General features: G+C 41.8%; 1 protein-coding gene across 1 annotated transcript in view; it reads right to left on the bottom strand.

Moving 5' to 3' along the window:
- SYT16 (synaptotagmin 16) overlaps positions 1–27822 on the bottom strand; it is a 287736-nt gene that overhangs the window by 29728 nt on the left and 230186 nt on the right. The window contains exons 3-6 of the mRNA XM_070469445.1: positions 19719–19931; positions 13769–14025; positions 6462–6902; positions 2789–2978 (exon numbers count right to left, since the gene is read on the bottom strand). Of these exons, the coding sequence (XP_070325546.1) occupies positions 2789–2978; positions 6462–6902; positions 13769–14025; positions 19719–19931 (1101 nt within the window). The remainder of the gene's footprint in view (positions 1–2788; positions 2979–6461; positions 6903–13768; positions 14026–19718; positions 19932–27822) is intronic.

Below are 27822 nucleotides of genomic sequence, written 5' to 3'. Positions count from 1 at the left end.
AACTTCTTTTCCTTTGGACTACCTTAAGAACCATTCTTTACATTATCAATGCCACCCTGCAAGGCAGGATTGATGACCCCTTTCTACAGAGGAGGTGACTGCCACTGAGCTGAGGGTCTCAAGGACAGGATTTGTGACCTTCACGCACATGTTTCTACCCACGCCTCCCTCCCGCAGGCAGCGCCCTCAGGGTGGACTCTGACGCAGGGTCCTGTCCCCCCTGCCCTCTCTCCACTTTCTCCATGGAGATGAGTGCAACTGGCAGTGTCCCCATTCCCCACTTCAGGCCCATTCATTTCCCAGCTTGCATCGTTTCCTCTTCTCCCTCTCTTTCTTCCAATGCTGCTCAGTTACCTCATAAAACTCTTGTTCCCTCATCCTTTCTCTTATTCTCTTCCATATGGGAACTCAAACTGTACCCTAAGCTTGCCTTATGACTGCCAAAGTCCTGCTAGTGGCATAAAGAAGTGAGACATAATGAAAGGCCAACATCGTCAACATCTCAAGCCCTTGAAAGTACCAAGAGGCCCCTTTTAGAGTCTCCACAAAAGAACCTTCTACTTTGTCAGTCCATCCTAATTAAACTGGTTTTTCCTTAAGTACTAGCATTCCATGTAAACAAAAAACTTTTGTCTTCACTATTGGGTTTCTGTTTTAATTAATAGCATCACACCAACATTGTCTTCTATTACTCTGGTTGCAAAGATACAGCATGTCAGTTACATTTTCAGTTACACTGCATCACTATTCTATCTAAAACCATGTAATAAATGCCAATCTGACTTAAACTTCTAGAAGGAAATCAATTTCAAAATGAGGACTTGCCTTGTTTTCCTACTCAATTTTAAGTATTTGTTATAATAGTTTCCTTTTTGGCATATTCTCTTTTATAAAGAAATGTGGAAAGATACCTTAGCACCATTCTCAAAGCACAGTTTTACATGTAATATCCCTACCTGAAAAGTATATATTATTATGATCCCATTTTACAAATAAGAAAACAGAGTCAAAAAAATTCAGTAACTCACAGCTAGCAAGTGGCAAAAACCTTAGTTTGGCATCCTCCAGTTGATGCTTTCTTAGCCACCATACTGTCTTTCTCCCCTATATTGCCCGGAACCTCTAAACATGCAAATTAAAGCCTCCCAACATGCATTGGAATAGGCCATGATTGTGTGGTCCATCTCCCTCATCGTTATCTGCAGCTGCACCATCTTCTTCCTCCTAAATTGTTCAGATCTCACCAAATCTCAGAAGACAGAAAAAGAGACCAGCAAAAGTTCTACAGGAAAAGTAGTAAATCCAGATCTTTAGTAAATCTGGAGCTATTTTTTAAAAGCTATATCTAGAAAGGAGCATCTATCCATGCAATTAATAATCAATATGTACTATGGATTTTAAATAGCTCTTACATGGTTCTGAGCCTTGATACAGAATATGGTTTATGCCCCTGGTCTCTTCTGTTATCCAAACTGTTGTGTTTTCCTTACTAACTTGCTCTAATGGCTTTAATACAGACCGACTAACAAGATACTACTGAACAGAGACATTGTGGGTGGTGGCACAGTTAGAGAGTAAAAGGAGTGAGAGTCCAGATTTGGTTGTAGGAGCTGACCTTTTTCCACCAGCTTGGCTGGCTCTTCGCTTGGTGTGGACAGGTGAGGCCAGAGTCCATTGGCTCATGCAGCCTATCGTGTTGTTACTGACCTGATACTTATTTCAGAAAAGATTTGGCAGTCTGTGGAGAACAGACTCACTCACACTCTACCCTAGCCACGTCTATTTTACCTTCTTGGACTCAAAAGGCTGGAATTTCAACAGCATTTCCCTGACTCTCTTGCAGCTAGCATTCTAGATATAAATTAGATTCCTCTAATTAGATGTTACATGAGATCCAGCAGACAGAAGTAAGACAGAAACCATCTTCCCACCCTTTCTTAAGCTGTTTCTGCTAATGAGCAAGATCATTAAATGTGAGCTGATTTTTTAGCATTATTCCAAGGTTCAATCTCTAGTTTCTTGGGTACTGAGAGGCAGTTCGGGCAGTTGGCAGCAGCAACACTTTTATTCTGGCTTTCTGAGCCCTGGACAGCCACTATGGGGTATGTTTTGAGCTGCTCTTTCCAGGGGTAATCTCAGAAGGTTCCCTGGTGAGTCAGGCCTGGATTGCCTATGTCTTCTTACTCCACCTCCTCTGCCATCCACAACATAACCACTCACATTTCTTGCATGCTCACTATGTGTCAGGCACTATGCTAAATGTTCTACATAAATAATTTTTTTAAGCCCCAAAACAACACATGAGGAAGGTGCTCTTACTATTCCTTTGTTCCAGATGAGTTTTCTGAGGTTCAGAAAGAGAGGTAAAATGTATAGGATCAGAGCAAAGCTACCAGGTAAATGAGCAGAGCTGGAGTTAGATCCCAAGTCTGCCTGGCTCCAAAGACTGAACTCTGCCTCTTCAAAGAATTTGAGGGCCTGGCACCTATTAGCAGATTTTAATTGTTTATACATGTTATGCTGCTGAAAAGACATCATTCTTTTCCCCTCAATACACTCACAGAGGTCAGCCTGTTTTATATCAAGATTCATCCAGGTATCACAGAAGCCTTCAATTTAATTAAACAGAAAAGTATTTGAAAAATCCAGAGGCATCATTTGGTAAAAATTGTCTAAATCACACCAAGATCATTTTTATTTTACAAGTTACAGAATTGAGATGAAAGCAGGCACAGCCTTTTGCCTGCCTCTGGGAGGACCAGAGCTGGGGGTATAGGCATGAACTTACCAGGTGCTCTGTTCACAGCGAGGTTTCGGAAATGGCTGCCTTTGATCATCTCCACGGATAATCGCCCTGTTGTGGCATTGTATGACAGCCCCACCAACAGTTCTGGCGCCCCTCCATGCGACAGCGACTGCGTGGATGAAGCGCTATCACTGTGAGACACTGCAGATGGGCTGAGCGGAGACTCTCCACTCTGGAGGGGAAGAACAACAAAGGATCCATTGGCCCCGGCTGTGCTTTCTCCCATACAGAAAGCTGATATGTTTGGCGAAATTGTGGCCCCAGTCTCCACTGCTGCCAAAGATTACTAAGGGCGCACTCTGTGTGAATGATAATAGGGCCTGGGGAGCGCAGTCCTGGATGGGATCCCCTGCATTATTAGCTGACATATTTGTTTCAAGCGCTGTCTCCATTCACCCTTTCCTCTCTAAAGACAAAATGGACAAAGATGTTATTACTAGTGTAAATCAAACCCAGAAAGATACATGGAGAGCTAAGAAGACATTTAATATAGATCCAAATTCCCTCCCGTGCAATTTGTGCTCAAATGTTTCACGTCCACCCCAGGCATGAGTTCAGCTTCTGTTTCCTGCAGCTTCTTGAGGAATTCAACAATATAGGAGGCATCTTGCCTTCACCAGAAAAGAAATGACCACTGGCTGCCTACCACCCCAAAGAACATTTGGCTCCCAGTTCTGCTTTTTAAGGTTGTCAGGAATACAGCAGATGCTACATTTTTTTTTTCTTCCTAAGGAAATGAATTCTATTGAATGTGAGCACTTTCACAACTGTTTAGTAAGGAAGTTGACACAAGGACTGTGTGTCTTAGAAACCTTAGGTACCAGCGGAGCCCACACTATCTGTCATATATTCACATATTGCTTCTCCAAAGCATCTGCCTCTGTGCACCAGACATGCCAGGAGAAGGAGAGCAAAGGAGGTCAGGACACTGACTCTCACTCAAGAAGCAGGAGGGGGAATGGGCTCTGAGGGCAGGCTAGCCAGCCTCCTGGAGCCACCACCTTCTCCATCAGAAACATGTGCATCAGACTCTGTGACAAGCTAGAGGGGTGGGATAGGGTGGGTGATGGAAGGGAGGTTCAAGAGGGAGGGAACATATGTATATGCCTGTTGATGTATGGTGGAAATGAACATGACATTGTAAAGCAATTATCCTCCAATTAAAAATAAATTTCAGAAAAAGAAACATGTGCATCGGACTCTTCTCAAATCTTTCTTCTCAACATCTGAAATCATTTCCTAAAATTTCTCATCAGGAACCTTGATAAATAAATGCATTGAAAGAAATCAAATATTTCTTAACATCTTAGGAAACTACCCTGTTTACAAAGCCACAGGCATCCCTATAGAGCCCACAGAGGTTTTCATGGGACATAATTTATAAACTTGGAGAAGGAAATAACAACCCACTCCAGTATTCTTGCCACGACAGAGGAGCCTGTTGGGCTACGGTCCAAAGGGTTGCAGAGTCGGACACCACTGAAGCAATTGAGCACACACAATTTATAAACTACAGGGCAAGGTGGTTTTAAGAGATGCCTTATGGCCCCTTTTGTCTAGATGATGATAATCCCACAAGGAAATACTTGCTTAGTTTGGGGTGAGGGCCACCCCATCCCCTGGGCTTGTGCAGAAGTGTCCACTGTGACACCTGTCGCTACACAGCTTGCCTCTCCCCTCTAATCCCCAGCCTTATATTATAAACCCCCCAGTCTGCCACAGTGCATTGTCCAGCGCCTAGCTGATAACCACACTCAACAAACAACAGGTAAATGGGAGGATTTTTACTTCAAGGTTCTTTCACATAGCTCATTTCCCCTACTCAGCTCTGTGCCCCCATCACAAAGCACAGGGTCCAGCAGAGAGTTACAGGGGTGGGAGCATCCCTGTCTCCATGCTTTATGATGCATGACTCCTCTGAACTCCCATGACTTCTGTTCCCCAGGATTTAAGACACACCCTACTCTGAGCTTAGGGGAAAAAGAGGAATTTGAACAGAGACAAGAGAGGGAAGCCTGATGTGCTGCAGTTCATGAGGTCTCAGAGAGTCAGGCATGACTTAGTGACTGAACCACAACAATAAAGATGTGATCTAGTTTATGTCTTAAAGGCTCCTTCTGGTCCCCAAGCTGGAAGTAGTTTACAGGGGACAAAGGTGGAAGTTGGGAGATGACTAGGAGGCCATTTCAATAATCCAGCAGAGAGTCAGGCTCTGGTTGGATTTTTAATAAAAAGCCAGTAGGATTTCAGATGGAGAGAAGTCACAAATGACTTCTAAGATTTTGGACCTGAATTCAAAGCATGAGATTGTCTTTAACCAAGATGGGAAGACTGCAGGTAAAATAGATTTGTTGCTGTTTAGTTGCTAAGTCTTGTCTGACTCTTGCTACCCCATGGACTGCCGCCCACCAGGCTCCTCTGTCCCTGGAATTTCCCAAGCAAGAATACTGGGGTGGTTTGCCATTTTCTCCTCCAGGGGATCTTCACAACCCAGAGTTCGAACCCACATCTCCTGCACTGACAGGCTGCTGAGCAACCAGGGAAGCCCAAAATAGATTTTGTGAGGCAAAAATCAGGATTTGGAGTCTGAATTTTGAGACATCTATTAAAAATGTAAGTGGCTGGATCTCCCATCAGCACAGTCTGGACTCTCTGGCTCCTTTCTTCTTCCTCAGACAAGTCAAGCCCCTTCCCACCCGCTGGTGTCTACATGTACCAGCCCCTCTGTCTGGAGATCCTGTCCGTCACAGGGCACCCAGGCTGGCTCCTACGGTTCCTTGAGTTTTCTGTGTCATATCACCACCTGAAAGATAATTTTTCTGACCCTTCAAAAGAAAACACAGCCTCTGTCACTGTCTACCCCGGCTGTCTATTGTCACCGTCTGCCACCAGATTGTAAGGCATCTCCTGTTTCGTTCACCTTGCAAGGACAGTCCCTGTTTTGTTCCTTCCTCTGGCAAAATGGCACCTGACATATAGTAGGCACTCATAAACATTTTGGAATGAATGACTGATTGGCCCAACAGCCCAAGATAACTACCTGATCTTTTATGTGATTTTTAGAAGGAGACTCTCACACTGGATGATATATATATCATCCACAGGAAGAAAGAGTTACTTGTTTGTAGATATAAAAGCTTTGCTGTCTTATCTTGAAACCCAGGGACATAGAAGATGGGCATGTGGAAGAAGCCCAGTCATAATAAATGGAAGGTCTTAGAAGTGGCTGGAGTTCAGGGCTACTCTGTAACCTACTCAGGCACACTTGTTAAGGACCTCACTTTGAAAGCCCCATCTCTGAGATGCATCATGATGTATACTGGGGTCAGGGCAGGGGGATGGGTGGTAGAACCACTTATCAGCTAATGAGAAGGTCAAGAAATCTCTCGCAGTTTCCCTGTGTCCTCCTTTACTCTGCTGTCGTCATGTCCAAAAATGGATAGGGATACATCCATCAGGTTATAGGCGCTATGGGCACACACACACACAAATAAAAACCCCATTGTACCGTGAAGTGCATGGCTCACAAGGATGAGAAGGATAAAACAGAAATTAAGGTGTCTGAATTCACAGGCTGAACATATTACATCAAGGGCTGACAATTCCAGATCCTCCAACATAGCACATCATTAGCAGCACAATTTAACATACTCACACTGATATTACTTCTTGGCTCCAGAACAAGAGTCACTTTCATTTCCCCATCTTGGTGCAGGTGGCTGAGATAGAAGAGCCTCTCACCCATCATTCTCTCCCGGGTCATCTTGCGGGCAGCGTATAGGCGTAAGCGGACCGCACTGGCAGCCACATCTCTGGGCTCCACCTTGGTGAAGGTGACTTTCTCCTTGAAGATGGGGTTGGGCCCTCTCTGTATGCTTGTCCTGCCCCTCTGTTTCTTACTGGGCAGCAGCACAACGTGCACTTGCCAGGAGTTCACTCCACTTCGGTCCTTATCCGGGAGGCCCTGCGCTCTGACAATAGTCACTGTGAGCTTCTGGCTGGCAGCTCTATATTCAAAGATGACATCCAGGTCACCACATTTTGAGATGGGTTCCGGGACCCCAGGTGGCACCTGAAAATTGGTCCCATCCTGTTCCTGTTGTAGACAGAGGGAAAGGTTAGGAATGGAACAATGCCTAAAGCATCTTGGAAAGATGGTGCCCCTCTGTGCTTCTTCAGAACCTCACACTTTTGGACTGATAGCTTATAACCTCATACATTAAAAAGGTCTGTTTCCTGGTCTCTCCATCAGACTGTGAGTTCCTTGAGGGTACAGCACCAGACATATGGTGAGCCTTCAAAGCATATGAATGCTTTTGGAATGAATGAACAAAGCTTTTACAATTTGCAAAGTGCTATCATTGAAACCAATTGAAATACTAATACTAATTACTAAAATTAGTTAATTATGCAATTGCCAAAAGCTAACTTTTCCTTAAGTTCCCAGGAGAAATGACTGCCTGGGCCTGTGCTCTCTGAGCCAGGAGCCCATGCAGAGAAGGATCCTAGTGGGGGTCATGGACAGGTGAGCCTTTAATAGATTATCTATCTACATGGTAGAAAAGGTTTAGGACAGAGCTTCTCAAACATTCTAGTGGACTTGAATCATCTGGGAATTCTGATTCAGTAGGACCAGGAGTCAGGTCTGGGATTCTGCATTTCTCAGGCTGCAAGGAAGTCTCAGCTAGCCTCCAGTCACTCTTGGAGAAGGAAGGGTTTAGGAGGGCATCCCCTGCAGCCATTTAGCAAATACAATGCTGGGCTTATGGACAGAACACCTGGGTTGAAATTAAAATTCAACATTGACTAGCTTTTTGGCCCTGGCCAAAAGGGTCATGCTCTCTGTACTTCAGCTGAAAAATGAGCATTAAGGTGACTGCTTGATAGAGAGTCATTGTGAGGTTTTAATGTGCCAAATCACTTCAGTCATGTTTGACTCTGTATGACCCTATGGACTGTAGCCTGCCAGGCTCTTCTGTCCATGGGATTTTTCAGGCAATAATGGAGTGGGTTGCCATGTCCTGCTCCAGGGGATCTCTCTAACCCAGGAATTGAACCCATGCCTCTTATATCTCCTACACTGGAAGGCAGATCTTTGCCACTAGTATCACTTGGGGAGCTGTGGAAGAAGCCTCAGCTCAGACAAGCCTCCGTAGATATCTATTCTCATCACTGAACTGATGCTTATTTCCAATCATGGCCCCTTGTTATAAAATGTCACTTTTAGACAGCAGTTCACCTCAGCCAGTCAGATCCAATGACCTCACTGAGAAGACTGAGCTGAATCACATTTACTATAATGAACCACCCTTGAACAAACTATTACTAATGTCAACATAATTTGATTTTTCCCTCCGAAGGCATGCCTCTTACTCATGATTAAATTTTGGTCTGATTCTCACTGTAAATAAGAATCAGTTCTTCTTTACGTAATAGAAAATCAACTGTGCTAATACAAAGAACTCTTTTATTTTTAAATCAATTTGTACACACTGCTGTTTAAAATGGGTAACAATCAGGGTCCTGCTGTATAGCACAGGGAACTCTGCTCATGTTAAACAGCAGCCTGAGTGGCAGGGAGGTTTGGGGGAGAATCAGTTCAGTTCAGTTCAGTTCAGTCGCTCAGTCATATCCGACTCTTTGCGACCCCATAAATCGCAGCACGCCAGGCCTCCCTGTCCATCACCAACTCCTGGAGTTTACTCAAACCCATGTCCATCAAGTCAGTGATGCCATCCAACCATCTCATCCTCTGTCATCCCCTTCTCCTCCTGTCCCAAATCCCTCCCAGCATCAGGGCTTTTTCCAATGAGTCAACTCCTCACATGAGGTGGCCAAAGTACTGGAGTTTCAGCTTCAGCATCAGTCCTTCCAATGAACACCCAGTACTGATCTCCTTTAGGATAGACTGGTTGGATCTCCTTGCAGTCCAAGGGACTCTCAAGAGTCTTCTCCAACACCATAGTTCAAAAGCGTCTATTTTTCGGTGCTCAGCTTTCTTTATAGTCCAACTCTCACATCCATACATGACCACTGGAAAAACCATAGCCTTGACTAGATAGACCTTTGTTGGCAAAGTAATGTCTCTGCTTTTTAATATGCTATCTAGGTTGGTCATCACTTTCCTTCCAAGGAGTAAGTGTCTTTTAATTTCATGGCTGCAGTCACCATCTGCAGTGATTTTGGAGCCCCCAAAAATAGTCTGACACTGTTTTCACTGTGTCCCCATCTATTTGCTGTGAAGTGATGGGACCAGATGCCATGATCTTAGTTTTCTGAATGTTAAGCTTTAAGTCAACTTTTTCACTCTCCTCTTTCACTTTCATCAAGAGGCTTTTTAGTTCCTCTTCACTTTCTGCCATAAGGGTGGTGTCATCTGCATATCTGAGGTTATTGATATTTCTCCCAGCAATCCTGATTCCAGCTAGTGCTTCCACCAGCCCAGCGTTTCTCATGATGTTCTCTGCATATAAGTTAAATAAGCAGGGTGACAATATACAGCCTTGACGTACTCCTTTCCTGATTTGGAACCAGTCTGTTGTTCCATGTCCAGTTCTAACTGTTGCTTCCTGACCTGCATACAGGTTTCTCAAGAGGCAGGTCAGGTGGCCTGGTATTCCCATCTCCTTCAGAATTTTCCAGTTTCTTTGTGTATGTGTGGCTGAATCACTTTGCTGTACACCTGAAACTATGACAACACTTTTAATTCGCTATACTCCAGTATAAAATAAACAGCTTAAAAAGCAAAAAACTATTTTTAAAAATATAATAATACACCTCAAAAATGCATGTTCATCAACAAAACTTACCCACAGAATTCAGGTGAAAGTGCATGGTTCTCTGGAATGAGATATTGTTAAGAATCCCAAGTCTACCACATACTACCTCTAGGACACTGGGCAGTTACTTAATCCTTCCCACTTCCTGTTTTAATCAACAGTAAAAGGAAGATGATACCTACTCTATAGGGTTGCTGTGAAAATTAAAGGACTTGACACCTATTAGATGTCTAATAATTACCCTCTCTTTTAAGATTCACATTAGTCTACCAAGAAAACTTGGGCTCCTTGTTTAAGGGAAAATTTAGGCTTCTTACATTTTTTCCTCTGAGCATGCATTCATGTGTGAGTGTTTCTATTCAGAGGTACTTAGTTTCAAGTGATAAAAGTGGTTGCTATAGAGACTTTTGAATACAACTGACTAGTGTAGATATAATATTAGAAGCGAGTCTCCAAGGAGTTATGCCAACTCAAAAATCAAGTCACAGTCTTCTGTTAAAACTCCCACCTATTTTAACTTACCCTTGATCATCTCTACATTGCTTGCTGGACCATAAGAAATAACAGTTAACACCCACTAAAGCCATTCCTTACACCAGGTAGCACACTAAAGCCTTTATGGACACAAAGCAAGTTCTTATGCACTTCAGACCTTCGTGGTCCCTTGTTCCTTCTTCCCCTACAGGCTGGGCTCTAAAGAGCTTCTGTCTGGCACAAACCAACAAAGTCTTTTCTCCCTCCCACACAAGGTAACTCTCAACTCTAACCAAAGGCCTATCCGCTGATGTCAAGGCTTGGAAATTTACAGAATACTTCTTGGCACCCATGAATATAAAGTCCAGAGTATGTGTGGGGTTCATGCCCCATGCAGTAAATTTTTCTCCCCTTGGACAGATGTCCCAGGACTAATTTCTACAGTTTCTTATAGTACAGTTGCACAAGATCAAGTCAGGAGTCACACTTAGTGGTAGACAACTGGATTATACACTCTCATACTGGATCTCCCTTCCCTGTATCACTTCCCTTGCCCCTCACTCTTGATTCCTGGGACTGCATGTCCTAACAAAGTAAGCTGTACTTTTGGAAAATCCAGCTAAGAAACATTATCTTTTTAGATATTCATATTAACTTTTCATTAACCTAATAAGGTAGGTTTTCAATATCCTCATTTTGGGGGCGAGTGGAACAAAGGCTTAGAATGCCTAAATAACTCATTCTTTGCCCCCAAAATCATATGACCAGCCAGAACTACCCAAGATTTGCCAGTATTAATGCTCAAAGTCCCAAATCTCATGTGAAACCATGGTGTCTACCTTCCTCCCCCACAAACCCGTCATCACCCTAACTACTTACATGCATAGTAAGTGTGTGAGATGAAGAGGAAAAAGATAGGAGATGGGAGGTGGAAACACACACTACTTTGAATTTCACATCCTTTTAAGCCTCTGCTCTTGATATGAGCTAACAGTTCCCAGCTTTGTCATCAATGTCAATGCCAAGGTAAAAATATCTAGTTAATGAGCATCTCCCCACTTATCTACCAGGCTCTGCATTCAGATAAATGTTCACTCCATCTGCAGCTTTGTGGTGAGGTCCTGGGGAAGGGTCTGAAATAACTGTCCTGAGAATCTTGAATCAGATACAGCTCCAGGCAACAGCTAGACTCTGGATGGGTACAATCCAAGCTAGGGCTCATGAAAACTGGGCTTTGTGGTCCCTTCCTGGGTTGATCTGAGACCAAGATTTGTGAAGGCTGATATTTTCATAGCAATTAATTATTTCAACACACTCTACCTATCACCAGGCAACTAAAGGCACTCCTCAGGTGGGTACTGTTAATACAGCTAATCCATCTGACCTTCTTGCAAGGTAAAAATCTCTTCATTTTTATCCCCATTTGGCAGATTTTAATTAACTTCTCAAGGCCAATCAGTTAATCAGTGGAAAGCAGAGATGAAAAGTGGGACAGCCGCCTCCCTGAGTGCTCAAAATCGCCAACCACCCTCCCACCATCGTCCCTGCCAAGCCTTGGGTCTGCAGGAAAAAGTCAATGGCCTTTTCCAGCAGAGAAGAGCAATGCTTGCAAAACCATCAACCTAACAGGTAGGCACACTGCATGACCGGTTTCCTTCTGAGGCAAAATAAATGATCCCTTTGGCTCTCATATCCTGGGTTTCCCTTTAAGATGAGAACACTTGTGCCACAATTGGCAAAACCCATGAAGATTTAAAGATGTTTCTATCAAACTGAAAGCATTTCTGTTTTAACAAGATACTGTTGATGTCATCTGTGTGGCCCAAAGTAAACAGCCCCACAGTGTGTTCCTGATGCCAGATACACAGGGGAAGAGAGGCTTCTTAATACAGCTAAGAGGCAAATAAATCAATTCTTAAAAGGCGAGCTAAGCCTGCAAAGCAGGCATTTACAGGAACTGCCTCCACACTGCATCTGAGTTTCTACTGTAGGAGCACCAAATTACAGTTTTTGTCTCAAAATAGATAGGAGGTTGAATGGAGCACACAGCGATGTCTGGGTATTTTTGGAGCCTGAGAACATTTAGTGCCCTCAACACCCAGTCTTCTATTGAAGCTCCATGAGGCAGGCAAACGGGAGGTTGCCTGGAGAAAGTAATTCCAAGCCCAGTGGCACCGTTATCAAGGCGACAGACTGTCAATAGGCAGGTAAACAGTTCTGTTCTGTTTATGTGGTGAGAGAGCCAAAAAGAATCATATTTTTAAATGTTGAATGTTAGTGTGTGGGATTTGATCTGATTCTTGGCAGTAAACCAGTAGGAAGCAGGCTTTTTTTTTTTTTTTAACAAAATGTATAAGATAGAACACTTTGAGGGTCTTTATATGAAGGTTTTCTTTTAACCAGCCACAAACCACATATCTAAGTTGCCATCCCTGGACTTCAGCAATAACTCTACACACAGGACATGTCCCTGTGTCATCTCCTTATGCCTTCTCTATGTGCTCCAGTACCTTAGCAGTCAGGCTTTGAAACATAATTTTCTGTGATTTTTTTTTCCTCCTTGATGAGCATTTGGTGTGTATGACAGTCCAGGTTCTAATAAGAGATTCATCCTGTTTAATTTCTCAGGCAGACTGACACTAAAAAAATGCATCTACCCTTCTCCTTCCTCTATTCACACCAAGTTTTATATAACTACATGAGTTATTTCATCAACATTAATTTCAAAGTAGGTATTAGACATATTAAATATTAGAATATTTAATGTATCTTCAAGTCATGCAAGGAGATCAAACCAGTCAATCCTAAAGGAAATCAACCCTGAATATTAAATGGAAGGACTGATGCTGAAGCTCCAATACTTTGGTCCTGATGCCAAGAGCTGACTCATTGGAAAAGACCCTGATGCTGGCAAAGATTGAAGGTAAAAGGAGAAGAGAGCAGCAGAGGATGAGATGAGATGGTCAGATAGTATCAGTGACTCAATGAACATGAATCTGGGCAATCCTCCAGTCATACTTCTGGATGTTTAGGCATATTTGGGAATAGTTTCAACTGGAAAAGAAATTAGACAATGTATGTTTTATCAGAGATTTATCCAAAAAGCAAAGTCAATGGACAGAGAGACATGACAGACTAATGCCATCTCTTAGAACTTCAGCTCAATTTGGACCTAATAAATATGTTCATACTGTAAGATCTTCATCATAACACCTTGTATAATTTCATTTGCAGGGCACTGTACTTTTTGTTTCATTCCCAAATAATTCTCATATTCAAAAATTCATAACTTAAGATTTGGTATTAAAAATATGTATATACTCCATTTAATTGAAACTATGAAGGAAATAATCCAGCCTCCCTAAAGAACTAAAAACTCCTTTACATAAAAAAAGAAGCCTGATTGTTGCTGGGTTCAATCTGCCACCAATGCTTCTTTTTTATTTTTCCATTTTGATAGATTTCACTTACATATGATTTTTTTAGTGGCCCACATAGGAGCTGGGACTTGGTCATCTGAATAAAAAATACATTTCCATTAAAGGCTGTTTAGGTGTTTGTTTTTCAAAGCAATGCTTCCTTTTTGGAAAAATTTTCTTCTTGAAGGGTGGGGAGAAAGGGAGGAGAGGAACGGGGAAGGGAAGGGAAACAATGAACCAGGGAGCTGACAATATTCAAGCCAGGAAAGAGTGGAAAACAAACAACTTGCCTCTGGACTCCACACAGAGGAGCTGTCAGTAGCATAGGAATCTTCGAATCCCCGGTTATTAAAAGCTGTCTCCATCTCCAGGCTGCCCTCTGTGGACTGCCGGCTGAGGCTGTGGACCACGCTGGTTTCTCCAGGAGATCCACCATGGTGCCTGGTGTTCCCCAGCTCACAAGGGGACTGTGAATGGGCAGAGATGGGATCGTCTTCACCATAAGACAGATTCTCAGAATAAGTCAGTTGGCAGGCTCCATCCAAACCTAAATTTGCGAAAAGAAAATTCTTTCAAATGTACTGTCATGTTTCATCTTTTTATCTAGAGAAAATGGGCAATAGCAACTATCCCAATCGAGTGTGCTAAAACAAAACTCATTAAATAACATCTGCTGAAGCACACTTTCATCTATATGGTAGATAAACTTGGCCCATAAAATCAAAACCCATTAGTTCATTATATAGGGTACAAGAAGACTGAATGCTTTATGATAATATGAACATAAAGGATATACATTATGTCTGAAGGATAAAAGAAGTCCAACTCTTCACAACTCCATGAACTATAACCCACTAGCCTCCTCTGCCCATGGAATTTTCCAGGCAAGAATACTGGAGTGGGTTGTGATTTCCTCCTCCAGGGGATCTTCTGAACCCAGTGATCAAATCCACATCTCTTGTATCTCTTGCATTGGCAGGCAGATTCTTTACCACTAGTGCTACTAGTACCACCTGGGAAGCCCCTGGATTCAGAGGATCTGGGTTTAAAATCCAAGTTTTGCATTAAGAACTTGAACAATATTTGAACTGTCTTAACCTTTGTTTCCTTGTCTATGTGTGTTTGCTTACTCAATCATGTTCAACTCTTTGTAATCCCATGGACTATAGACCACCAGGCTCCTCTGTCCATGGAATTCTCCAGGCAAGAATACTGGAGTGGGTTGCCATTTCCTCCTCCAGGGGATCTTCCCACCCAGGGATCGAACCCAAGTCTCCTGAATCTCCTGCACTGCAAGAAGATTCTTTATCCACTGAGTCATTGGGAAAAGCCGTCAGAAATTCACTGTGGACATGTGAAATAATATCTGCCTAGCAACCACCAGCCTTTCCATAAATATTAGCCTTGCTTACCTGTCTGGCCTCATCCAACCAGCATCCAGCAAACCATCCAACCTCATCCAGCAAAGCCCATTCAGTACTACCACCAAACTCATAGACATCTGTGATCTCATGGGCCATGAAAACACCAGTTGTATATTTTTGTTCACAGCATTCTTCAAGCCCTCGCTCCTCTCCTTTCCTTCTTGTCCATCCGAAGTCCTGACAGCTCCCAAATCTTCTCTGACTCATTTAGACTCAGAGTCTTTCTCAGCCCTTAGTGTCTCCTCTCTCTTGGTACTCCCTTACCCTCTTCACCCCCTTCCTCTTCCTTAACATCCAGGTTACCCTCAGATAATAAGGAAAAATTGACAGGATCTTCCTGTCCTTCCTAAGCAATAGTTTTCACCCTAAATTGCCTCCCACATCCAGAAAGTAGACAAGGATGTCTTATCTCTTTGGCCTCTACCCTTCTCCAGTGTCCCCCACTCCCAGGATGATGGAAAATTAGAGATATAGACAGGATTCGTGAGGATGACAAGCTCAGCTCTTATTTACACACTGTTTAATAGCAGTTGTTCCCACCGTTGGTCTTAAAATCTGAGCTAGAACATAAGGTCCTTGAAGCTGCTAAGCAACATCCATATACTGCATAGTCTTTTCCATGAAAACAACAGTTGTGTATTTTTGTTCACAGCGGTCTTCAAGCCCTTCCTCCTCTCCTTTCCTTCCTGTCCATCCAAAGTCCCGACAACTCCTGAATCTTCTCTGACTCCTTCAGATTCAAAGTGGATTTTATTAAATCTCAAGTAGCTTTCAAGGCTATGCAGATAACAAATACTTGAAACAGTCAGATGTGTAGCAATATGGAGCAGTGTGGACAGTGGTTTAGCAGACAATATTTGACCCACCTACAATAAACACATAAACTTAAAAACACATCATCACCCTCTGCAAACCAGATACAAAAATCTTTGGGAAGAGTTGGTTTTCAGGGCAGGAATTCCAATCCCTCATTTGGGATTTTGCCAAATTATGGCAAGTCATTGAGAAGTTCTCCATCTGCCTTGTTTTTCTTAGTAATTCACTTCAGGCCTCTTGGAAACACTCTAATAGGATACCCGAAATCTTAACATTCATACTTTCAGTTATCTGGCAAACATACACACAGAAGAATAAAAAAAAAGACCCAGAAAATGACAGAACAAGGGTTATTCCATTTGCAAAACCCTATAACACAAAGCGGAATTTTCTTCTCAGGCTCTAATTAGCCCATCCATTCCTCACATACACGAACACTAAAATGTCCTATTAAACAGTGGGTCATCCATCAACGTGTGTAGCGCCCAGCAGGATCTCAGCACAAAATCTAACTCTGCCAAGAAATTACCCCCATAAAATTGTCTCATGACTTCAACTCCCACAGTGATAATACTTAGATCAGTAATAAGGGAATTTTCAAAAGCTACATTAAAGCCTTAAAAAGCTATTCATAACTGAAAAACTTAAGAACTATATTAATGTAACAAACCATTTTCCTTGACAGACAAGCAAGGAATGAATTAGAAAGGCAAATCTGGGGGACAAGTCAAGTTGCAAGGAGGGGGAAGGGTGATTCACTGTTACATAAAGCATCTTCCCATGCTTTAAATTAAAGAAGGTCATGTCACCTTAAACACATACAGAAAAGTAATTGCCTGTTGTTGAGAAATGTATCCTGGCTTCTTAGAAATTATAGAGCATAATTGTGTCACATCAACCATATTTATTTTATGAGAGGAAATTTTTTAGTCCATATCCCACTTTGATGGGGTGTAAACCTATTATGCTTTTATGCTTTCTTTTCTACTACAAGACCCTTCCCTCCATCACCTACCATTCTTGATGGTCAATTTTATGTGTCAGCTTGGCTACAGGCCTCAATTATTCAATCAAATGCTAATTTAGGAGTTGCTGTGAAGGCATTTTGTAGCTATAATTAAAGTTGACTTTCAGTAGAGGGGATTATCCTACACAATCAGTTCCTTGAAAGGCCTTAAGAGGAGAACTGAGGCATTACTGGAGGAGAAGCAATTTCATCTATAGACTGAAGCTTCAGTTCCTTCCTGAGTTTCAGCCTCTCCTGAACAGTGGATTTCAGAGCTCCCACAATCACATAAGGCAATTCTTTGCAATAAATCTCTTAAAATACACACACACACACACACACACACACACACAAACAGGGGATAATTGACTTGTTTTAAATGACACCAGGAAGGTAATGATTAGCTACTATGAAACATCTTAAGAACTAAATATTTCACAAACAAAAATAAGGCTTTGCTCAAAACAAACAAAAAGTCCAATAAGTGGGCTATTATTCTGTAGCCCACCTTACAAGCATAGAGACCTCATGCACAGCTCCTGATTCAGATCACTTAGGCCAAGTCCTCTTTGACATTATCAGGAATACAGTGATAATACAACTAATTCACAATAACACTAAATCAGATATGTGAGACAAGAGAACTTAGCTGGAATATGAAGAAGGTTTTAAGTGGGTTTGGACCTTGAATTTCACTGGTTCTACATTCTGAATGCACCCTTTAAGTGAAAGAACTGTCTACGATTAAATTTGATCTTGGGGCTTCCCAGGTGGCACTAATAGTAAAGAACCCACCTGCCAATGCAGGAGACATAAGAGATGCAGGTTCTATTCCTGGGTGGGAAAGGTCCCCTAGAGGAGGGCATGGCAATCCATTCCAGTATTCTTGCCTGGAGAATCCTAAGGACTGAGGAGCCTGGTGGGCTACAGTCCATAGGATTGCAAAGAGTCAGACACAACTGAAGCAACTTTGCATGCACGCATGCAAATTTGATCTTAGAAAACCATGTTTAAAGTAGAGGGGAAAATAGCTAAATAGAGAAAAGGTGTTAAAAAAATTCTCTCTGGGGTGCATGCTTAATCTTTTCATTATTCTTTACCGCTGACACAAATTTAATGATCTAAAAATGAACAAAAAGAAATGACACAGAAAAAATCATGCAATAAAAATTACATTAACATTTCCATGGCATTTGATAACCTAAAATTTAGCATGCTGTTAATCATTCTCCTGAAAACTCTTGCTGATTTTCTTCAAAATGTACAGGTAATTCATTCAATGTAGTAGACTCATTCCACCCTCCGGTAGAGAAAAATGTAGCCTTTCTATCACCATCTGTCAAAAAACTCAGAATCACACCAGTTACGACAAAAGTTGCTGCTGATTCCAGGAAGGTTGAGGGCTACAGTGTTTGTAAGAACTCTCAGAACAACGTGTTTGTATAAATCAAAATCTAGACACTTGGGCCTCTGGGAAATGGGGCCATTAGCTTTAGAATTAAACAAGCTACTCATAGGGGATCAACTGCGATTAACTTTCATTAGCTAACATTTGCTCTCTCAGTGGAGAGAGAAGAGCGCTGTGTTCTAACAGCAGAGAAAAAGCAAACAGGAGAGAGGGTGAGGAGATTACAGAGGGCCTCTGGCAACTGTTACTATTCTTTGGTTACATTGAGCATTTATCTCTTGGCTTACCTGGGCTAAAAAGACTAGCAATAAAATGCTATGTGGCCCATGTCAATAAGTAAAATTACATTAGGTCAGCAAATTATTATATTCCTGCTAAAAAAAATAGGGCTTATTTGTTACTTTTCCTTTCTGCCTCCTTTGTTCTTTTTTTGCCCACTTCATCCATATCATCAAATCAGAAATTTCTTCTCTGTTATCGTCTCTCAGTTCTACACTCTCCTTTTTAAAAGTCTTCCTATTACTAAGGGCTGAAAAACAAGGAAGACCAACTATGATCCCATTGGTTGGATGAACCACAGGCCCAGAGGAAAGAAGGAAAAGATTAGAGAACCCAGGTCATTTTAGACCAGGTCACTATGGTAGACAGTATGACATTTTCTCTGGCTTACTTTTTTTTTTTACCAGATACACTTCACAGACTGTTCCCTGTTCCAATGTCCTATGCCATTCAGGGTTCTGGGCATAAAGGAGTCAGAGAGATAGAGAGATGCCTGACCTTTGCTGTGGAAAGCACTAATAAATATCGTAGTGTTCTTCCCTAGGTTCTTTTGTATGCCTGGTGGGCAGGGCCAAGGACCCTTGACAAGTCCTACTCACAGTCACAGGCTGTGCTCACCCGGCCCTGAGTGCTCCCCCCTCCCTTTGTGAAAAGTACACTTAGTATGAAGATGGAGGGTGCCAAGAGACCTGCTCACACCCAGGATTATAATACGGGTTGGGCTCCAGAAACTATAGGGCATGAGGGAGAGCGTGCAGGGTACATGTTGTTTAAAAAAGGTTATTCAGTATTATGAAAACACATTATTTTTATTTGGAAGGTAAAACATACCTATTGTTTTAATAATACAACCTATTAAAAGTAAGGCTTCAAAACTCTCCTGGGGTTACATAGATATATGGAAGATGGATCCTACATTTTCAAATGGGGGGAAAGGCACAGAAGTGCAACATCAGGAGAAATGTATGTAAAATTTTTGTACTTGTCAGAAGGGAATGAAATTTTATAAACCTTGAAAAATACCATTCTAGTCATTAGTTTTCAAAATGTACAAAGCAGTAAACTAAGAGGAAGGAAGGGGGTTCCACAATTCAGGATCAAGACTTTGGTACTGCTGATCCATTCTCTCTGCATGAGGCTCCTTGGAAGGTCTGAAGCAGCCCTTTGGCCCTGTCCCACCTTCTGGACATCACCCTTCTTTTTTCTCTCCTCTCTGGACTCTCAGATGCCAGTGCAGTGACTCAAAATCATTCTTACCATTAGACATACCTGGTCTAGATAAAGGAAAGGTTTGATACAAAGAATACCTTTGCAGGTGGACACTTCTGTGCTGTCTTCTTTGTGGGTGGAGAGACGGTGACTGGGCTTGGGTTTATGCTCCAATCCTGTTTGCTTTCCTTTCTCAGATGTTCCCGAGCAGAAACTCTGGGACCGGGACACGGAAATCTCAAATTGTTTGATCACCTCCTCATCACTGTCAGAAGATGTGGACAGCTCCTCATCATCTCCGAAGCTGTTAACTGGAAGCAAACAAGAGCCATGAGTCTTCTATGGGGCCCACAAGAAAACAGAGACAGGTAATCCAGAGAAACAGTGGCCAATTAATCTGGATCAAAGCAGACCAAAGGTGGGTAGAGAGAATTTAAAGCATTTTTGAGAAACACAAGTTTTGAGTCCAAAGGAATGAAACAGGAAAAGAAAGTTCAGAAGGGTAATTGGAACTACAGGGCTAGGGCTCAGAGAAAACACCTTCCCCGTGCAACCCCCCACCCCCAGCACCCTGTAACCAATATAATGAGTCCTCTTGTTGAGCTGGGCAGCCTGCTGAGTCGTGATGCTGCTGACATGTGCTCACGACTGGGAATAGGACCAGCAATCTGGACACATATGTATCTTAAGTGTATTTCTAGCCGGTGGGGATGCAAATATGCTCTTTGCCTCATCTCAGCTATTAAAACACAAAGTGAAGGCCCACTTCAGGAAAGAGATATTAGCTCCTGAGGTCTTCCAAAAGCTTCCTAGATTTGAAAAGCGACACTACATTGTATGTGTCTTAAAAAATAACGAATAACTAGTTTGTACTAGAAATTCCTTTCTCCATCACCAACAACCCAACCCAGACACTCTGAATCATTCGTACCACTTCCCCCACCCCAGCGCGCTGGTCAGTCCTCTTCATTTCTCCAGCAGCATCTGATCATCCCTGCCCTTGCCCATGTTGTTCCTTCTGCCAGAAACCTTCCCTCCCCAGGTTTTTACCTGGTTGGCTGCTCTCAACTTTGTGGTCTCAGCTTGACTTCATCCTAAACACTTCCCTGATTGTTCTACCTTAAGGAGCTCTGTGGGCTTACCTAGATAGCATATTAAAAAGCAGAGACATACATCTGAGTCTCTTTTTCTGTTTTGCATATAGGGTTATCATTGAAACATGTATACTATCTAGAGTGAAACAGATCATCAGCCCAGGTTGGGTGCATGAGACAAGTGCTCAGGCCTGGTGCACTGGGAAGACCCAGAGGGATCGGGTGGAGAGGGAGGTGGGAGGGGGGACCGGGATGGGGAATACATGTAAATCCATGGCTAATTCATTTCAATGTATGACAAAAACTACTGCAATGATGTAAAGTAATTAGCCTCCAACTAATAAAAATAAATGGAAAAAAAAAAAAAGCAGAGACATGACATTACCCACAAAAGTCCACCTAGCTAAAGCTATGGTTTTTCCAGTAGTCATATATGGATGGGAGAGTTGGATTATAAAGAAAGCTGAGTGCTGAAGAATTGATACTTTAAAACTGTGGTGTTAGAGAAGCCTCTTGAGAGTGCCTTGGACTGCAAGGAGATCCAATCAGTCCATCCTAAAGGAAATCAATCCTGAACATTCATTGGAAGGACTGACGTTGAAGCTGAAACTCCAATACTTTGGCCACCTGATGCAAAGAACCGACTCATTGGAAAAGACCCTGGTGCTGGTAAAGATTGAAGGCAAGAAGAGAAGGGGGCAACAGAGGATGAGATGGTTGGATGGCATCACCGATGCAATGGACATGAATTTGAGTAGGCTCCGGGAGTCAGTGATGGACAGGGAGGCCTGGCGTGCTTCAGTCCACGGGGTCACAAAGAGTTGGACTAGACTGAGTGACTTGACCTGAGGGAGTTCTGTTCCCTGCACTTCATATTTTTTCTTTCTTCTCCCCAATAAATTCTGTGAAAATATTCATTTCAATGTATAACAAAAACTACTGTAATGATGTAAAGTAATTAGCCTCCAACTAATAAAATAAAATAAATAAATAAATAAATCAAAAAAAAAAAAAGATATCACCTGTTTTATTATCTGATGTCTTTATAGTATATAAAACAATGCCAGCTAAGGAGTAAGTATTTAATTAAACACTTGTTGAATGTTGACTAGATTAATGAACACCCAGTGTTTTCTCTCAAGCCTGAGTCCTTCTCTCACGCCCAACACTCAGACATGATCCCGAGTCTGGAATACTCTTCTCCAGTCCCCATCTAAACTAGCCAAGAATCTAGCTCACTAAGGTCTCAGCAGAAGCATCATTTCTTTCAAAGAGTCCTTCCTTGATCCCTTAAATCAACTTTAGGGATTTAAGGCTCTTTCCATGTACTGTAAAATCACTCTATCTAGTCCTGTCAGTGCTTCCTTCAGCTTTGTGGAGGAAATTACCTATTTAACTGCCAACCTTTCCATCTAACTTGTACACACCCTGAGAACAAGAAGCACATAAGACCACCCACCCCTGCGTCCCTCCAGGGACTATCTCTGTGTCAGGCACAGGGCAGATGACACTGTAAATATCTGCTGAATATGGACTGGAAATATAAATAATATGGAATTATTATTTAAAAATTTCCTCTTTTCATCCAAAACTCACACAGTGGTTCCAGGGAAGTGTATGGCTATTAACAGGACAGATGGGTCCTGAAGATCAGTTACGAATTAGAAGTTAGGAAGAAATTTAAAAGCCATATTTTAAGTGAGGGAAAATACTTGAAAACACTCACCTGGCCAAAACATTTACTCTCTGACTTAAGAGTTGATTTTCCTGAGGCTCTTCGGAAGCAATTATAACAAACACTTATTGAATATCTTTCATGTTGCCAGGAAGTGTCCTAAGTATCTCATACACATCTCATTTAATCCACACAAAACCTCTATTACTGTTCCCATCTTTCACATATGAAAATTGAGGCAGAGAAAAGTCTACAACTGTCTGAAGATCACACTGCCAGGAGGGGGTAGAACAAAAATTTGAATCAAGGCAGTCTGTCTCTAGAGGCTACACTTCTAATCACTCTGCTGGAGAATCAGAGAGAGGTGGCAGAAAGAACTCTTATTCTTTGTGTTCGCTCATATTAGCTAGCTGACTCTATGTGGCTGAGACTCTTAACCTCTCTGATCCTGTTTCTTCATTTGTGGATCATTTCTAATGTATGGATCATTTTCCAGGTCTTTTCCAGATCTAAATTCTCAATCTCCAAACTTTCTACCTGACAGGTGTCAACATTCAATCTATTTCTCTCTTTTATGGAATAGCTGATCCAGTGACTTAAGAGCATATGGTTTTCAGCTCACTCAATTTTACTGTTTTCTGGGACCAGACCCATGGCAATACATAGAAAGCTAAGTGTTAGAAGAGATTTCATTACCATCCCAACAGAACACCATTACAATGAACAGTCTCCTCACGTCTCAGTGTGCTAGGCATAGTTCCTAGCATGGGATGGGCCATCAGATACGAAAGAGATCCAGAGACTAACAGGACCAAAACTAAATTCTCCCCACCTTTAGAGTATAGGACCATCTACGCACCTGGGAGGTAGTCAGGGGGATATATGCACTGGAGAAGTGGTTGGATTGGCACTTTTTCTAACTCTGAGATTCCATTCCATGTGTACTACTAGGCCATTTGTATTCCATTAATATTACTGTACCAGGCCATGTGGCCTGCCTCCTGAGAAATCTGTTTGCAAGCCAAGAAGCAACAGTTAGAACTGGACATGGAAAAACTGACTGGTTCCAAATCAGGAAAAGAGTACATCAAGGCTGCATATTGTCATCCTGTTTATTTAACTTAAATGCAGAGTACTCATGAGAAATGCTGAGCTAGATGGAGCACGAGCTAGAATCAATATTGCCAGGAGAAATATCAATAAACTCAGGTATGCAAGAAAAACTAAAGAGCCTCTTGATGAAAGTGAAAGAGGAGAGTGAAAAAGTTGGCTTAAAGCTCAACATTCAGAAAACTAAGATCATGGCATCTAATCCCACCACTTCATGGGAAATAGATGGGGAAACAATGGAAACAGTGTCAGACTTTATTTTTGGGGGCTCCAAAATCACTGCAGATGGTAACTGCAGCCATCAAATTAAAAGACACTTGCTCCTTGGAAGAAAAGTTATGACCAACCTAGATAGCATACTAAAAAGCAGAGACATTACTTTGCCAGCAAAGGCCTGTCTAGTCAAACTATGGTTTTTCCAGTAGTCATGTCTGGATGCGATAGTTGGACTATAAATAAAGCTGAGCACTGAAGAATTGATTCTTTTGAACTGTGGTGTTAGAGAAGACTCTTGAGAGTCCCTTGGACTGTAAGGAGATCCAATCAGTCCATCCTAAAGTAGATCAGTCCTGGGTGTTCATTGGAAGGACTGATGCTGAAGCTGAAACTCCAATACTTTAGCCACTTGATGTGAAGAACTGACTCATTGGAAAAGACCCTGATGCTGGGAAAGATGAAGGCAGGAGGAGAAGGGGACAACAGAGGATGAGATGGTTAGATGGCATCACTGATTCAATGGACGTGAGTTTGAGTAGGCTCTGGGAATTGGTGATGGACAGGGAAGCCTGGAGTGCTGCAGTCCATGGGGTTACAAAGAGTCGGACACAACTGAGCAACTGAACTGAACTGAACTACTGTTAAATTACATACTATTAATATACTTAATTATATTAAAATATATTAATTATAATAAATGTGACTAATATCACTAATAGTATACTATTAATAGTATACTATTGTTTTACTATTAAAACTTTTCATAGTCAAAAGTCATCAATTTCAAATTAAGTGAGTTAGTCCACAAGTATTTCCTCATATATAAAATTAGGAAATAGAATTCATTAATTTACCAGTATGGGATCCTTGATTTTTTTTCCCCAGTGAGTCACTGATCATCCACAGAGCACATATTCTCCTCACTCAATATAATAACCATACCGAGTCCAAGCTTGCTTTGCTCGCTGCACGACAGGCCAGTGAATCCGAGTCTCAAAGCGTTGAGGCAAGGAAGAGACTTTAATCCGAGAGTCGGCTGACCAAGAAATTGGCAGGCTATCATGTCATGGCCTGGTTGCCAGGTTCTTTATAGATCATAGATGGGAGGGGAGGGGAGGAAACAAAGTAAAAAGAGTATTCAGTCCTTGCAAATGTCCCCTGGAATGGGAAGCCTCAGGCAGGGGAATGTGTTAGTTTCTGTCCCTTATAGTCCTTCACAATTGGGCCGCTCAGATTGTCTCCCTGAGGCAGACCCTTATATATTCTTATAATGCCAAAAAAGGGTTAAAGTCACAAAAATAGATCCAGCTTGAATTTAAAATTACTCTTCCCTGTTGCATAATCATAACAGTAATTATAATGTTTCCCATTAACTAAACATAGACTATCCAGGTATCTTCTGGGGACTTCATATATATTATTCCATTTAATCACCACAGCAACACCATGAAGTAGGGATAATTATTATTACTCTCATTTTAGAGACAGGAAACAGAGGCATAGAGAGATTAAGTAACTTATTTTAGGCAAAAAACTTAGCAAAGTAACAAAGCTGGGACTTGGACATAGAACCTCTGTTCTTGGTCACTGCACAAATCATCAAACATTATTGCCTCAGGACACTAAAGCCATATCTAGATTACTTTTCAGAGTGCGCCAAGAGGGGGGTTTGCCATTTCCACCCTGAAATCTGCCAGGACATTGCTTCCTTTGTGAGAAGAGAGAGCAGAGGGAAGAAGAGTCACCCTATGTGAGAGTGAACGCACCCGGGAAGCAGTATAACTGGTCCATTCTCCTCATGGGATTCTAAACGCAACTGCACATGCTATTCTAAGCCTCAGTCCTCAAGGATTTCAGGAAATTCTCTGTCTAAAAATGAAAGCTGTCATCCCTCCTAAAAACCCACTGGCAGCAACAGAAGTCAATAGTAGTGCTATTATAACAATAAAAGCAACCCCATATACAGCATTGATCATGAACCAGGCCTTATTCTAGAAAGTTACATCTGATAACTTATTTGCTCCTCACAATAACCCAATGAAATCAGCACTTTATTATCCCCATTCTGTGAATGGGGAAACTGAGGCATCATGAGATCAGTAATTTGCCGCAGTGAAAACAGTTAATAAACATTGTAACCAGGATTCAAACCCAGGTGGTCTGGCTCCAACGTCAATATCATTATGACAACATTATGCTCCCTCTATCATCTGTTACTTGAAGGAAAACAATTCTGGTCAAAATCTATACAACTGTGTTTGGTCACTAAGAATATAAAATCACATAGGTTGGGAAATAATATTTAATACAAACGGAAATTTGTATTAAAATCTTCACCTCTTCATCCAATCAGTTTGCTAAAACAACAGAGAAAAAGTTGCACAAATGCCAAGGATGTGGTCACATCTTGAAGTTGAGATTATTCACTTCACTCAATCACAGAATTTGGAGAGATTTTAGACACCACCTCAGAATCTACCACCAAAGAGAAGTCAAACTTAATCTACAATATTCCTAATGCATGGCCACCCAGCTCCTTCCCTCTGTTCACATACTATTGAGTTGCTACTGTGGGCTCCTTGCACTGACAGGAAGTTCATGACTTTGACTAAAAAAAGTTATCTATAGACCCATCAATACCAATTCTCTATAGCAGTGCAATCAGAATATTCCTCCCTTTGATTTTTAGTGAATCTTTTTTTTTTCTTGTAAACAGAGACAGAGGAAATGCCATCTTCATCTTTCACAACTAAAAGACAGGAGAGTGGGGCCTCAGTGCCACAGAAGCTGCCTGTCCAGGTCTAACATCAGTGAAGGCAGAATCTGGAGTTAAGCTGCCTTCGCATGAATCTGGGACCTTCCACTTGCTGGTCTGAGATCTAAGCAAGTTCCTTAATCTTTCTGAACTTCGGTGTCCTTATCTTGATATTCCTTACATCTTAAAGTTGTTGATAGGGCTAAATGGAATAAATCATGAAAGGGGAAAAAAAAACATGACTGGCATATGATATGCTAGAAAATGTTAATGATTATTATTATTACTCCTCATCACAGCAGTGCCTTATATGGAAACCCATCTAGGAAGCCCTGCCATTTATAAGCAAAGGGAAGAATGCCTATTCTTTCAGGGTCTTATTTGAAAACTCCTCAGAACTGTTTCAGGAAAAAGATGAAAGAAACAAGGGCTGGAATAAGAGAAAATTAAGCTGACAATGTGGGTTGTATCAGCTTCCTTCCCTCACTATGCATTTTTCCAAGTTTAGAGGTGGAGCACTCTGTAAGAGTTGGCAGTGCTGTCTGGATGTGGGCAGTGCTCAACACCTGCTCATTTTGTTGTTTCTTTTAAGGCAACAAAACCACCAACTGGTGGTGCAAAAAGGATTTCTTAAGCCTGTCTGCTGCTATTTTACAGATGGAGAAAGACTTTATAAATGATCAGTGCAGATCCAAACTTTTTAATTCCTTCCCACCCACATAGGAGCAATTAGGTGGAGGGAAGTACTGCTCATATCTCATAGATGGGACCTGGAGACAGGCGGAGGTGGGTTGTGCTCGGTGGTGCGGTACCTGAGTGCTCATTTTAGCTACAATTGCAAGAATCCCTAATATACCAGATTTCTCAATACCTACAGCAAGTGTCTGCCTAGGGTGGTTGGATAAGGATAGAAATAAGAACAAGAAGTTGGTTAAAGTGAATAAAGCACAAGGGAGGGTCAAAGGTGACAACTGCCCCTCTCAGATCCTTAAAAAACTGACCACATTTTTAGATGCATAATCCAGTCATTTTTTAACTCAAACAGGATAGGAAAAGATTTATATAAATCATCAACCTTGATTTTTTTTTTCAGACTATGCTCTGTGGAGGTCTGGGATTCCACAAAGGAGCTTTAATGCCACCCACGGTAAAAGTAAAGATGTGGGTGGTTGCACTGAGCAGGCTGAGCTATGCACCCTGTAAAATCAGGGCTGTTTTGCTTTAATACAGTTTATATTTTTATAAGATTCTGTTGGGAAAAAATAAAAGTCCTGACATTTTTTAAAGGTTGAAAAACATTGATGTAACCTAACTCCCTCATTCTACAGAACAGAAACTAAGGCTGAGACTAC

The sequence above is a fragment of the Odocoileus virginianus genome, chromosome 6 (genome assembly GCF_023699985.2).
Source record: "Odocoileus virginianus isolate 20LAN1187 ecotype Illinois chromosome 6, Ovbor_1.2, whole genome shotgun sequence".
Classification (NCBI taxonomy): domain Eukaryota; kingdom Metazoa; phylum Chordata; class Mammalia; order Artiodactyla; family Cervidae; genus Odocoileus; species Odocoileus virginianus.
Note: the sequence above shows the minus strand (reverse complement) of the source record. Positions and strands in the feature narration are given on the sequence as shown.